Consider the following 14770-nt stretch of genomic DNA (forward strand, 5'->3'; position numbering starts at 1 on the left):
AAGGCTGTATATTGTCACCCTGCTTATTTAACTTATATGCAGAGTACATCATGAGAAACGCTGGACTGGAAGAAACACAAGCTGGAATCAAGATTGCCGGGAGAAATATCAATAACCTCAGATAGGCAGATGACACCACCCTTATGGCAGGAAGTGAAGAGGAACTAAAAAGCCTCTTGATGAAAGTGAAAGTGGAGAGTGAAAAAGTTGGCTTAAAGCTCAACATTCAGAAAACGAAGATCATGGCATCTGGTCCCATCACTTCATGGGAAATAGGTGGGGAAACAGTGGAAACAGCGTCAGACTTTATTTTTCTGGGCTCCAAAATCACTACAGATGGTGACTGCAGCCATGAAATTAAAAGACGCTTACTCCTTGGAAGGAAAGTTATGACCAACCTAGATAGCATATTCAAAAGCAGAGACATTACTTTGTCAACAAAGGTTCGTCTAGTCAAGGCTATGGTTTTTCCAGTGGTCATGTATGGATGTGAGAGTTGGACTGTGAAGAAGGCTGAGAGCCGAAGAATTGATGCTTTTGAACTGTGGTGTTGGAGAAGACTCTTGAGAATCCCTTGGACTGCAAGGAGATCCAACCAGTCCATTCAGAAGGAGATCAGCCCTGGGATTTCTTTGGAAGGAATGATGCTAAAGCTGAAGCTCCAGTACTTTGGCCACCTCATGTGAAGAGTTGACTCATTGGAAAAGACTCTGATGCTGGGAGAGATTGGGGGCAGGAGGAGAAGGGGATGACAGAGGATGAGATGGCTGGATGGCATCACCGACTTGATGGATGTGAGTCTGAGTGAACTCCGGGAGCTGTTGATGGACAGGGAGGCCTGGCATGCTGTGATTCATGGGGTTGCAAGGAATCGGACAAGACTGAACGACTGAACTGACTGAACTGAGAGGGCCAAACACAAAAAATTGATCTTAAAATGCATATTGTCTACTATAAAGGAAAAACATGACAAGCATCTTGTTGAATCTAAATGGAATGAAGTTTGGAATACTGTATTGAGCAAGTGAAGATTAAGTACTCATTTAACATAAATTATTTCATTGAGTAAATATTTCAAATATTTACCAACAAGAGCTGTTTAAGCACTGACGGTAACAGTAGTGAGGTAAGATTCCTTGCTTTTGTGGTTTTTATATTTTAGTGGTGAGTCGGTGAGGCAGACAAAAACAAATGAATAAATATATGTCAGATATTGCTAAGTGCTAAGAAAAAGTTCAAGATAAGGGAACGAGTAATGAGGGAAAGAATGCTGTTTTTGAAAGAGTGAGTGCTTTGGGCAGACCTCCCTGGTAGGTTTGCGTTTGCACAGAGGTGTGAGGGAGTTGAACCACATGGAGATCTAGATTAGGAGGGTTCCAGTCAGAGGAACAGCAAATCCAAGACCCAGGGCCAGAAGCACCCTTGGTGTATTCTAGGAAAAGCAAAGGAACCATCTCACTGAGGTGGGGAGTACTGGAGGGAAAGTGACTCTGTGGGGAAGAAAATCAAATGTTCAACTTTGGATGTTGTAGCAAGTAGGAATTATGACGAGCTGCTGGTAACAGAAAGTGAAAGTCGCTCAGTCATGCCCAACTTTTGTGACTCCATGGACTATACAATCCATGGAATTCTCCAGGCCAGAATACTGGAGTGGGTAGCCTTTCCCTTCTCCAGGGGATCTTCCCAACCCAGAGATCGAACCCAGGTCTCCCGCACTGCAGGTGGATTCTTTACCAGCTGAGCCACAAGGGAAGCCCTCTAGTAACAGAAACCTAAACTAAACACATAAGGGTTTTTTTCCTCTCTCATGTAGAAGAAGAATCTGAAGACCTGGACTTTGTGACTTAACAAAGTCATCAGAATCCCATATTCTTTCTTCTTTATTATCCTCAGCATGTAGTTTCCATCTTCAGAGTCATCATATGGCCTAATGTAGCTGCTAGAACTCCAACTTTCACATCTGTGTTCCAGGCAAGAAGTAGAATAATAGAAAGTAAGGCACAAAGAGCCATGCCAGCTCTGTGTAACTCTCTAGAGAGCTTTCTCTGATGTCTCCACCCAATAGATGCTCATATGTCATTATCCACTCTGAATTGCAAAGTCTAGGAAATGTAGTATTGTAGCTGGGATATTGCTATCTAGAATAAAATTGGAGTCTTAAGGAAAGGGGGCTGATAGGTATTAAGAGGGCAACAAAGCAGCCTGTACCATTATCATACTACATTTGGAATGCCTACTAGACATCCAAGTGGAAGAGATAGGAAAATGGTACGCTATATCTTTGATATGTAAAGTATTATTGACCTTTCCTATATTGAGTTATCTTTAATTTTAATGTATAAAATACTTATATCTTTCGTAGATTTACTTGTGACCTTAGTCCCTCTAATTCTATTTTCCCTACTAAGATTTTAATTTTCTCAATCCCAAGTTCTTCTCTCATAGGAAGACAGTTTATATAATTTGAGTGTGACTAATCATTTTAAATTTCACTTGTTTTTCTTTTTCTTATTTTTAGCCATGGCCTGAAGATGCTCTTGAACGTGTAGCTGTGAAATTTTTAGAAACACTGGAGCTCACTGACGTTGAACGACGAGAGATAGTTCCAATATGCAAACACTTTCACACTTCCATTATGGAACTTTCAGAAAGGTTAATATTAATAAATTTTTAAATGACAGTAATGCCTTGTATGTTAAAGCATCTCTTTTAGGAGAAACTGCAAATTTTAGTATGATTTCTAAGTCTTATAATTCTCTTTAATCATTTAATTAGTTATGGCTTTTAAGTATTAGAAAGCTACTTGATCTAGGTTTAACAAAGAGCAGGGTATCTTAAGGGAAAGAATATAGCTGCATCTTAGAAATCACTAGAAGCAGGAGTTAAGAAGCCACCAGAAACCCAGAAATTCTTTTTCCCTATTTCTTATTCCTGTTTCTCTGTGGCGTCTGCTTTCTCATCTTTTCTCTTTGAGGCTGAATTTTCTGCTTTCCAGTGTATATGGAGGAAAACTATCAGCCTCTCAATTCTCAAGTTTACTTCTTGCAATTCTAGCTGATTAGCTCTTTCCAGCTTTCTAGTCCAAATTCGTTTCAAAATGTGATTTAGCTTTCTTTGTGTCTAGTGCCCAGTCCTGGCCTGAACTGCTGTGTATAGTGTGGCAGGTTTCATAGAACAAGCATTGCTGCTGGGGCACTTGTTGGAAGTCCTTAGACAAGAAGGAAGATGGTTGGTAGGCTGTGGATACCTTAAAAGTACCAGTTTTACATCTGTTCATCTTCATGTCATACATGCTCATTGTATATTGCCTATCCAGAGTTTTATAGCCAGCTAGCATGTTTGGCTTGGGCAGGAACACCACGAAGGGGGCTCTAGTCTACACACTCAGCATGAAACATCATTGCATCCATTGTTTTTATGTGTATGAGTAGTAGTCTTATATTTGTGGCCGAGCTCCATTTAACCAACATGTGACACACGTGCAAGGAATGACGACTTTTTCTTGCTGTCCTGTCTGTAGTCCTCTTTCCTTGTGTACAGTCTCTTGGGTCTGCTACAGGATTAGATCCTCCTGGCATATGAAACATATAAAAAGGCCTCTATCATTCTTGCATAGTTCTCTCTTGAGACAAATCTTTGTTGATTTGTGCTTTTTTACTACATCATTGCTATTTGATACTAATATTTTGCAGACTAGAAATTAGGACGTGGTTCTGTATAAAGTTAAGTACTCAGCAGCTTCTGAGTAAAATCAACCTTTATTCTTAAACATTTGTTGTTAATGCTATGTTGAATTTACTTCTTACTTTGTAAAACCCATTATTTATAGTAATACTGTCTGCCTCTCTTTTAGGTTCTTGCAAGAGTTAGGACGACATAACTATGTTACTGCTACTTCTTACCTTGAACTCATTGCCTCATTTCGACAACTGTTGACTAAGAGACGACAAGCTATAATGGAAGCAAAACAGCGCTATGTGAATGGACTTGACAAATTAGCTTTTGCTGGGTCTCAGGTAAATTTGAGGAGCTGCTCAAGTGGAAATATAAGAGATACAATTTATTGAGAATGCAGGTACTATGTTATGTACTTCATTTGCATTAGTTATGTACTTCATTTGCATTACTCTAATTATTCCTCATGATAACTCCATGAGGTAGACGCTTTTATGATCCTCATATTACAGATGAGTAAAGTGAATTTTAGAATTTTAGAGAAGTTCATTCAGACTGCGCAGACTCAAATACATCCAGTTTTATTCTTAACTTTTTGGCATTTGGAGAAAGTACAGTGTCAGGGTTGACTTTTTATTATAATAACTGGTTAAATATAAGACTTTTCTTCAAATGAGTCAAGTAATACTTATTAGCATTATTTCAACATAAGCAGCAGAGTGGGTGGTCTGAATGAATTGTACACCATACACATAATATAATAGGGATACCCAGAGCTGCTACCATTTTTCTATCTGACTTTTCTTCCATGACAACTGCATTCTTCCATTGCCCTGTCATACTCAAGAAAGATAAAGTCTTTTGTGAAGAAAACTGGCCACACTCTCATGGCTTTGTTCATCATGTAAAGAACTGGAAAAAAAGTTAAGCTTTTCTGGTCCTGATTTTAAGTTTCAGTTTTCTCTGCTTGGCTTTATAGCTATTGTAGTTATGAAAACTAATGACAAATTGTCTATTTAGGTTGGTGAAATGAAAACAGAGCTTGTCCAATTGCAGCCCAAATTAGAGGAAGCAAAAGTTGAAAATGCAAATATGATGCAGGTAAAGTGTCCTGAATTTTTTAAAAATTGATGACAAAAGACAATTGAAATACATAAATTCAGCTTTGATAATAAGCCTTAATTCATTTGCGACAAGATCTTTGGGACGTTACTCTTTTCAGTTGATTCACTGGGTTCCTTGTGGGTTCTGTTGTTTTTGAAGAAAGATGAGAAGCCCATCACTAAATTAGGTCTCATATATTTACATTTCTCCTCATTTTATCCTTTAAAATTATATGTTTGGTGTCCTACTTTTCAAATATTCTTTTGTCTCTAGGATAGAGAAAACAGTAGGATGTTTAAGCATGTTTAAGATGTCTTTATTTTTTTCTCTCTTTTGCTTAGCTTATCGAGATAGAATCTGCACAAGTGGAAGCAAAAAGAAAATTTGTGAAATTTGATGAAGAGATAGCCAGTGGAAAAGCTGAGGAAGCCCAAACTCTGAAGAATGAATGTGAAAGTGATCTAGCTGAGGCAATTCCAGCCTTGGAAGCAGCCCTGTCTGCACTGGATACACTAAAGGCAAGTGTTGGAATGAGCTTGTGTTTTATCAGCAACTGTAACTGTGTAACAGACTTGGTTAATTCCGTGTTGATCATTTTCAGTGGGTGCTATTATATTGTTATCATCCAGTCAAATTAAATTTGACTCTTAACAGTTCCTCTTTGATATATTGTTATCTTATGTTTTTGCTTTTGTATATTTATTTATAATTTTCATTCAGGACATTCCAGTAGGAATGGAACAATCTCCAAGAGGCCAAAGTGGTTCTGTACATGAGCCAGGAGGCATTTGTTAAATAGAATATGGAGTCACCTCTCTGCAGCCTTCTGGTCATGCATGTACAGAAAAACCTAAAGATCATTCCTAATGTAGATGTGGGTTGCACTTGTCTGCATTAGACTGTTGCTTATTTCTCTTTACAGGGTCTTTAGGCAAAACCAGAATAATCTCACCAAACAGGTCAGAGAGATGAGCTTCTATTAGCTAGGGAGGCCCAGTGTAGTATGGGAGTTCAGGATATCCAGTCCCCACTCTATGCCTTTTTTCCTAATCAGTGCCCTGACTTTCATGTAAAATATCTGACAAAATGGTAAGCTCAACCTGTCAGTAGTTAAGCATCTTGCAGTTAAGCATCACTGAAATGATCTGATGGTAGAACCTAATGACCTCCTGCAGCTCCAGCTGCGTAGGAAACTAAGATCTATTGTTGTTAGCTTTCCAGCAATTGCAAGGGAAGTCAGAGGATATTGGAGAGGATAGTAAATAAATGGATCTATTGTGTCTGTCATAACAATATATGCCTTTTTAGAAAATAAACTTGGAATTGGAAACTACCTCTTCTTTCATTTTTGGTGGGTAAAACTAATATGTAAGCAAAGCTGGAATTAAGCCTTTATCTAAATTAGGGTTCTTAAGATGGATTTAATGCTTGGTATATCATTGTATAAAAATTTTGTGTATGTGTGCAAAAATATTTTATTAGAAATGTTCTTAGTTGACACCATGTTCTCATAAGGATCTGTGAACTCTCAAACACTTGGGAAACATTAATTTACTGGCTTCAATTTTTTTGTTACCTTTTTTATAACCACACAGAGCAAAAAACAATTATAGTTTCAGATGAAAATCAGTGCTGTTATTACTCTCCAACATTATAAAATAACTGTCATTATTTACAAATAGGCTGTCCTAAAGGCATCCTGTTTTCTTTTGATTTAGCCAGCTGACATTACGATTGTGAAGTCAATGAAGAATCCTCCATCTGGTGTTAAACTAGTTATGGCTGCTGTTTGTGTTATGAAAGATATAAAACCAGAAAAAATTTCGGATCCTTCAGGAACTGGAGGCAAGGTAATAACTAGACACAGATTTATATTACGTTCATGAATGTCCAGAACACTTTACAACAACTATTATCAAATTAAATGTCAATAGTACCCAGTCCAAGGAAGACACATTGTATATGTACTCCAGGGTAAAGTGAAGGCAGTATGCTGTGCTATGTTGAGTCACTTAATCGTGTCTGACTCTTTGCAACCCCATGGACTATAGACCACCAGGTTCCTCTGTCCGTGAGGATTCTCCAGGTAAGAATACTGGAGTGGGTTACTTCTCCCTCCCCCAGGGGATCTTCCCAACCCAGGGATTGAACCCAGGTCTCCCACATTGCTGGTGGATTCTTTACCTTCTGAGCCACCACAGAAGCCCGAGGGCAGTATAGTATCAGAGAAATGTAGTCCCAGTGGTTTCCACCTCCTTTTCTGGCTATGCAGGATTCGCCACTCTATTGGGGTGAATGAACAGGGAGATAGCTGTGATTTTCTTGCTAAGAGCCTCAAGAATGTGACATGGTTATACAGGTGTTGTTTCCAAGCATTCAAGAAATTCTGCTGAGGTAACTTGTACTGTGATGTCGTTAAAACTATGTGCTTGGGAGCCAGAATGTCTGTATTCAGAAATCCTGACCCTCCCAGCAGTGTGACCCTGGGGAAGATGCTTAACCTCTGTGGAACTCTGTAAAAGGAGCATTGTCAAAGTACTTTCGTGACAAAGTTAACGTGAGGATTGGGTTAGTTACTACATACCAATCTCTTAACATATAAGGCCTTTCACACAGTAAGCTGTCTGTGATAATAAATGCTACACATTTATTAGTAAACGTTAGCTGTTATTATTGCAATTGTTATTCAAAGGTATATCCCTTAAAAAGAAAGGTATAACATCTATCCTAAACTAAATTTATAGACTTATTTTCTTTTCAGGGTTTTTTTCTTTTTCTTTTCAAGTTTTTACAATACCTAGGTTTGAATCCTTGAATTGGAGAATTGGGATTTTTGTGGGGGGCCCATTCTGTCCTCCCTTGAGATAATAAAGATAAAAAATAGGCTCTTACCTTATCAAGTTATTCTCACACACACACACACACACACCATGCTCACACACCCCTATCAAGCTTCTGAAATTAAGAATGTTCAGCTAGTTATTTAACATATTTTATTTTATGAGCGTGAGCACCATGTGCTTTATCTTATAACTGACTGAGCAGTGTATAATCTTTGTCTTACCTCTTTCTTTTATGTATTCCACTTGGGAAAATCTAGGTAGGTGAGGGGATTTTCTGTAAGAAAAATGTTTGCTACCCGTCCTAGTCCATTTGGGCTACTCTAACAAATTGCTTATGAACAAACATTTATTGCTCACACTTCTAGAGGCTGGTAAGTCCAAAGTCAAGCCTGCAGTAGATCCAGTGTCTGGTGAGGGTCCAGTCCTGGTTTATAGAATACTGTCTGCTTGCGGTGTTCTCATGGTGGAATGAGAGGGAGCCCCCTGCCCTCTGTTTTATAAAGGGACTGATTACATCCATGCCTTAATCACGTTCCTAAGACCCTACCTCCAAATACGATTATACTGGGAAGTAGGTTTTAGCATAGGAATTTGGGGAGAGGACACAGACTTTCAGTTTATAGCACTACCTTTATGATTTGAAAGTCAAGATTAAAGGAAAATAAAAGTTGAAATAATAAAAATATTTTGCTTACATGAAATTTGGATGTTATTTGTACCAGCTGCTTTTCTTAGTTTTCTAAAAAGAAATGATCATATTTTTTGCCTGTCGATGTGTTTTTTTTATTAAACTTTTAAAAAATTTACTCATTTTTTGGACTGTGCTGGGTCTTTGTTGCTATGCACAGCTTTTCTCTAGTTCTGGTGCACAGACTTCTCATTGCAGTGGCTTTTCTTGTTGTGGAACAAGGGCTTCAGAGCGCAGGCTCAGTACCTGTGACGTGGTACATGGTCTTAGTTGTTCTGTGGCATGTGGGATCTTCCCGAACCAGGGATCTAACCCCTGTTCTCTGCATTGCAAGATGGACTCTTAACCACTGGACCACCAGGGAAACCCTCAATATTTAATTTTTAATAATAAGTTAAATATGTAAATTAATATGCATATTTAAAATATTTGATATACTTACCTTGTTCTCAGAGAGAGGAGTCTCTTTATTTCATTTCCAAGGACATATAAGTAGGTATTTTGAAAGTTCAGTGTATAGTTTCTCTGGATTAGTATACCTTAAACCTCAAGAAGAAAAGTTTTATATCAAACATATTTAACTGTACATATAATGTTTCTGTAAATTTTATTTATAGATATTAGATTACTGGGGACCTAGCAAAAAACTTCTGGGAGATATGAATTTCTTAAGAGATTTGAGAGAATATGACAAGGACAATATTCCGGTGAGTTTCATTGGATTTTTTTCTATAAATGTAATTTTGCCAAGATATATAAAATCTTTAACATTTTTCAATATTATATAAAATGTAAGCAAATAGAGTGTCAGTAGAATTAAAATAGTAAAGGAATATTTATTAATGACTATATTATGAATTCTCATAATGCATAAAACCACTTCTCTTTCAGACCATCCAAAGTCACTGAATAAATTAACTGTTTTAGTGTATTACTGACATGCAAGAGTTCTCGAAGTGTCTTCTTAAAATAGTTTATTTCTTAACAAGTTGGATACACAAATTTCTGAGATTAAAAGTATATACTTTTTCGTCCAAACTTCTATTTATTTATGTTTAGTTGTTCTTTTTCCTTGTTTACACATGTTTTCCCAAACTGCAAAGGTCTTTTTAAATTTTTTTAGAAGACATATCTTGTCTACCTGTAATAAATTTGCTGCAATTATGCTTATTTTAAAAATATCTCAAAGTACTGACTTTGGCTTTTAAAGACAACACAACTGTTTTATATACTCTTTTTTAAACTATATATGATCAATTTTTCATCTAATGATTGTGTGGTACATGTTGAAATTTTAAGATCTAAATCTTTGTTTCCCAGGTGACTGTTATGCAGAAGATTCGTGGTGAATACTTAACAAACCCTGAATTTGATCCTCCTAAGGTTGCTAAAGCTTCCTCTGCAGCTGAGGGTCTGTGTAAGTGGATCATGGCTATGGAAGTGTATGACAGAGTTGCAAAGGTATTTTGAGGATCAGCACATCCATTTTCTATTGAAATATTCCCATAAATTAAAATCTATGCCTTTGAAATGGAGAAGGAAATGGCAACCTGCTCCAGTATTCTTTCCTGGAGAATCCCTTGGGCAGAGGAGCCTGGCAGATTACCGTCCATGGGGTCATAAGAGTAGGACACGACTTAGGAACTAAACCAACCAATGCCTTTGAAAACTCTAAGGTTAGCTTCTGTTGAGTTCAGCCTAACTCATTTCCCCTCATATTTAATAAAAATGTTTGTGATTTTTAATCTGTCATTTTAGGATTGAGGTTCTTTCTTCAACTGAAAAAAAAGTGGTGTTTTGAATTCACTGTATTAACAAATATTTGGTGAAGAAAGGAAAATTGAAATAAATTTGTTCATAATAAAATATCTATGCCCTTATTTACTAGTTCAGAAGTTTCTAAAAGCGATCCCACAGAGAATTTGTCCTGCTCCAGCATAATCAGTTCAGTTCAGTCACTCAGTCTTGTCCGACTCTTTGCCACCCCATGGACAGCATAATCAGACGTTAATTGAGTGTCTAGTGGATGAAGAGAATGCTTACATATGACATAACCTGTTGGGACCAGTATACATGAGAGCAGGGAGATCAACAGAACTGGCCAGACTGACCTATAGTTACAGGGACCTGGGGCAAAAGAGAATTAAGTTTTATGGGAGACAGCAGAAGCAAAGAAAAATCCAAAACATCAAAGGCCAAGTGGCAGATGAAAATCTTGATGCAGAGGTCAGAAGTAAGAAATTCCAGTCGGGTTAAGAGGAGAAGGATGGACTCAAGCAGTGATAGGGAGTTTTTTTGGAGACTCCCTGGGGCCAAATTACAGGAGAGCAGAGAATGGTTAAGAGCATTTTGTATGGGGTAGGAGAAAGCTTCAAGAGAGAGGGGACATATGTATACCTATGGCTGATTCATATTGATATATGGCAGAAACCAATATTATAAAACAATTATCCTTCAATTAAAAATAAATAAATTTTTAAAAAGAGCACTTTGCAAATTTGACTAGCAAAGGACCAAGGAAGCACTGGTCTTGCCCTCTGTAACTTGCAAAATTCTACCAAGGGGAGCAGAAAATATAAATAAAAATGCCCATGGAAATACATGACATTATGTGTTTAGAAAAACCTTAGAGTACAGAATGAGTAATCAGGCTGTAACAATTGAAAAGATATTCCTAATGAGGCATACGTGCTTGTAGAGAGGTATGGATTTTGTTCATTTCAGAGGAGTAGACCAGTATACACCTGGTATAAATAAAATTAATTCTATCTGAATGTTCTTCCATTTGAACATCTTGTCCCTCCCCATAGTAATCCCAGCAGGTCTGCAAGCTGTCAACTCAGCCTGTTTCTACATAACCCACAAGACAGGTGGAATATTCTGGATTCTTTCTATAAAGCAGAGAATCTAAGGTATTCAGGTTCTTTTCTGACTTCCCACCCTGTTCAGTTCAGTTCAGTCACTCAGTCGTGTCTGACTCTTTGTGACCGCATAAATTGCAGCACGCCAGGCCTCCCTGTCCATCACCAACTCTAGGAGTCTACTCAGACTCATGTACATCGAGTCGGTGAAGCCATCCAACCATCTCATCCTCTGTCGTCCCCTTCTCCTCCTGCCCCTAATCCCTCTCAGCATCAGGGTCTTTTCCAATGAGTCAACTCTTCACACGAGGTGGCCAAAGTATTGGAGTTTCAGCCTCAGCGTCAGTCCTTCCAATGAACACCCAGGACCGATCTCCTTTAGGATGGACTGGTTGGATCTCCTTGCAGTCCAAGGGACTCTCAAGAGTCTTCTCCAACACCACATTTCAAAAGCATCAATTCTTCGGCTCTCAGCTTTCTTCACAGTCCAACTCTCACATCCATGCATGACCACTGGAAAAACAATAGCCTTGACTAGACGGACCTTTGTTGACAAAGTAATGTCTCTACTTTTGAATATGCTATGTAGGTTGGTCAAAACTTTCCTTCCAAGGAGTAAGCCCTGTACCTCCACATTATTTTAATTCCAATGTACCTGCCTCGTGTTGTTATAGAAAGGTCGAAGGGAGATATCCAGCAAACTCTTCTCTAAAGTCCAAAGTAGGAAGAAAAGCTTCCTAATTTCTGTTTAAAACATTCTGCCTTCAGGATTTCTGCCCTGAGGAGAGAAAGCAGGTCAATCGTATCTGATTCTTTGCTTCAGTCTTCCTCTTAGCCTTCAGCTCACTCATGGCAATGTGTCAGTAGACTTAGGTCTCCCTTCTTTCAAATGGACATATACTCTCTTTGGTCATTTTGTAAGTTCCTTATACTGGTGTCTTACAGTATACTCTAACCAAGTTGGCCATACCCCATTCTTCATATACTTATGAGCATAATAAAATAAAAACTTTAGGAAATCGTTTTTCTCTCAACAAAGCATCACTTTTCACAATTTGTTGAGGAAAATTCAATTTTGATAGTGAAGCTAAATACCAAGTCTTTATTTCTCTTTGTATTACTGCTACTGTCTTAATCTCCTCAAGACAAATGTAATCCTCAACTGACTGGGAAGGAAATCAAAAGCTTGGAAATGCTTAAAAAAAAAAAAAAAAAAGGCAGCACATTCATGTATTTTTAAGCGTTTGTCATTTCTGTTGCATGTTTTTCTGTTTTGCGACAGTTCAAAGGCAACTCCTGATTGTATTGAGATGTTTTGCTACATATTATGCTGTTGTGCTACATATTGTGACATATTATTAGAGTAACTTGCCTATTTATAGATGAAGTTTGCTGGTCAGGATGATTTTATATATTTTATAAGATAAAATATATTTTACTTTATTTGCATATGAAAATATAAGATTTAAGGCATTTAAAATTTGCATGGTTTATTTTTATAAGTAATAAATGTATTTATAATCATAAATAAACATTTAAAATTCATGATATCTTAAAGGATTATGTTGATTGTCAGTGTTATATATAGTACATGTTATAGCTGTGTGTACTGTTCCCAAACAGGTAGTGGCTCCTAAGAAAGCCCGCTTAACAGAAGCTCAGAAGTCCTTAGCTGAGACAATGGAGCTTTTGAATCAGAAGAGAGAAGAACTAGCAGAAGTAGAACATCATTTGGAAAATTTAGAAAGAATATTTCTTGAGAAAACTGAGGAAAAAGCTCGTTTAGAAGACCAGGTGGAACTTTGTGCTAAGAAACTTGAAAGAGCCTCAAAACTAATTGGAGGACTAGGTGGAGAAAAATCGAGGTCAGATTTCTACTCATTTTAACAATGTTTTAAAATGTCTGGCTTGACTGTGCAGCTCTCTTTGGGTATTATGATTGCCATGCCATGCCATGCTCAGTCACTTCAGTCGTATCTGACTCTTTGTGACCTCATAGACTGTAGCCTGCCAGGCTTCTCTGTCCATGGTATTTTTCCAGGCAAGAATACTGGAGTGAGTTGTTTATTTTGATTACTGATTTTTAAATGGCTGGTTGAGAATATGGGACTTTCTATAAAGCACCTGGCTAGGCTTCTCCTAACAGAATTTCAGTGTCAAGGATGGTGTTTGCAACTTGCTTTCAAATGTTAAAAGAGAGAGAGAAAGAGAAAGAGGCAAATAAGGCTTAAGACAAGTTTTAATCTTAGTGGTGAGTATGTGGATGATCACTGTGCAGTTCTTTCCAATTTTGTGTTCAAATGTTTTGTAATAAAGTGTTTGGAAGGGAGTAGTGAATATATGGTTTATTTTGTTAAATTTATTTTAAATAACTGACTTGATGTAACAAAGCCAGTTAGCTTTATTCTAATCTATTTATACTAGTCAGCCAACTATCATAGCTATTAATTGTATTTGTTGAATGAATAGCATGATAAAGTAACATACTTTTGACAGTACTTCGTAGTGCAGATTAGATGGTTTTGAAATGCACTTTTTATGGTAAAAGTTTCATTAAATGGAAAAAGATACCAACCTTAGCTATAGTACGCCAACTGCTATACAACTTAAATGTAATTTTTGGTAATGAATTACAAATGTTTCTGTGTTTTTCAGAAACAAATAGCAGGGCCACTGGGCCAAATCATCCTGAATAAAATTATTAGACAAAATTCTGGTGATTTTTTTTTGTTTCTGTTTTCCTATCCTGAAAGAACAAATCCTATAAGAAATGCGTAATATTCTAATAATGAATAGTGAATTATTGTTTATAAAACATAAATGTATATTATAGCACATTAGAGCTAGAAGGGACCTAACCTCCTCATTTTATAGATACGCAAGTACCCAACTTTTCATGGCATTTTGTTATAGAATTTGGACTAGAAACCCCTGGCTGTTTCATTACTGCCTTAAATCATTCTCTTTGGTGAGGCTGTTTTGCCTTTGATTGGTCTCCTAGATGGTCTCAAGCTGCAGATGACCTTCAGATAGTATATGAAAATTTGACTGGTGATGTCTTAATATCAGCAGGAGTAATAGCCTACCTTGGTGCTTTCACTTCTGGCTTTCGACAAACATGTACAGAAGATTGGAGCATGTTGTGCAAGGTAATGGTTTTATATTTTCTTAAGAGTTTATTTTTAGAACATTTAAAATATATGTTGGGGTATTTGGGGGGAAAGGTTGATAATAAAAATAGAGAAGGAAAGAAATGACTGAAAATATGAAGTTTTTTTTCTTCTTATTTGATCAGTAAAATATTTCCATAGTCTAACTTTTCATTCAGTTTTTTCAGTTGTTAAGAATTATTAAATACTGTCTAACAACAAATAATATATTAACTAAAAATATTTTAATCAACAAGATAAGAGAAAATGTCAAAAATAAATCTGTGTATTTCTAACAGGAGAAAAAAATCCCGTGTTCAGAGGAGTTCTCACTGAGTAAGACCCTGGGTGATCCAGTAACAATCAGAGCCTGGAATATTGCTGGATTGCCTACAGATACTTTCTCCGTAGACAATGGAGTGATTGTTAACAACTCCAGGCGCTGGTAAG

The 14770-nt window shown here is 37.1% G+C and overlaps 1 protein-coding gene across 4 annotated transcripts in view; it reads left to right on the top strand.

The window, feature by feature from the left end:
* The window catches only part of DNAH12 (dynein axonemal heavy chain 12), a 191426-nt gene that overhangs the window by 131125 nt on the left and 45531 nt on the right, over positions 1 to 14770 (top strand). For 3 of the 4 annotated variants that reach the window (XM_059880063.1, XM_059880064.1, XM_059880062.1), the window contains 4 exons: positions 2519 to 2652; positions 3854 to 4016; positions 4696 to 4776; positions 5121 to 5534. In XM_059880063.1, the coding sequence (XP_059736046.1) occupies positions 2519 to 2652; positions 3854 to 4016; positions 4696 to 4776; positions 5121 to 5417 (675 nt within the window). In that variant the 3' untranslated portion in view covers positions 5418 to 5534. Of the gene's footprint in view, positions 1 to 2518; positions 2653 to 3853; positions 4017 to 4695; positions 4777 to 5120; positions 5535 to 6497; positions 6630 to 8927; positions 9018 to 9630; positions 9772 to 12794; positions 13037 to 14172; positions 14321 to 14619; positions 14766 to 14770 lie in introns of those variants that run through there. The other variant, XM_059880070.1, reaches the window with a different exon arrangement.

The sequence above is a fragment of the Bos taurus genome, chromosome 22 (genome assembly GCF_002263795.3).
Source record: "Bos taurus isolate L1 Dominette 01449 registration number 42190680 breed Hereford chromosome 22, ARS-UCD2.0, whole genome shotgun sequence".
NCBI classification, from domain to species: domain Eukaryota; kingdom Metazoa; phylum Chordata; class Mammalia; order Artiodactyla; family Bovidae; genus Bos; species Bos taurus.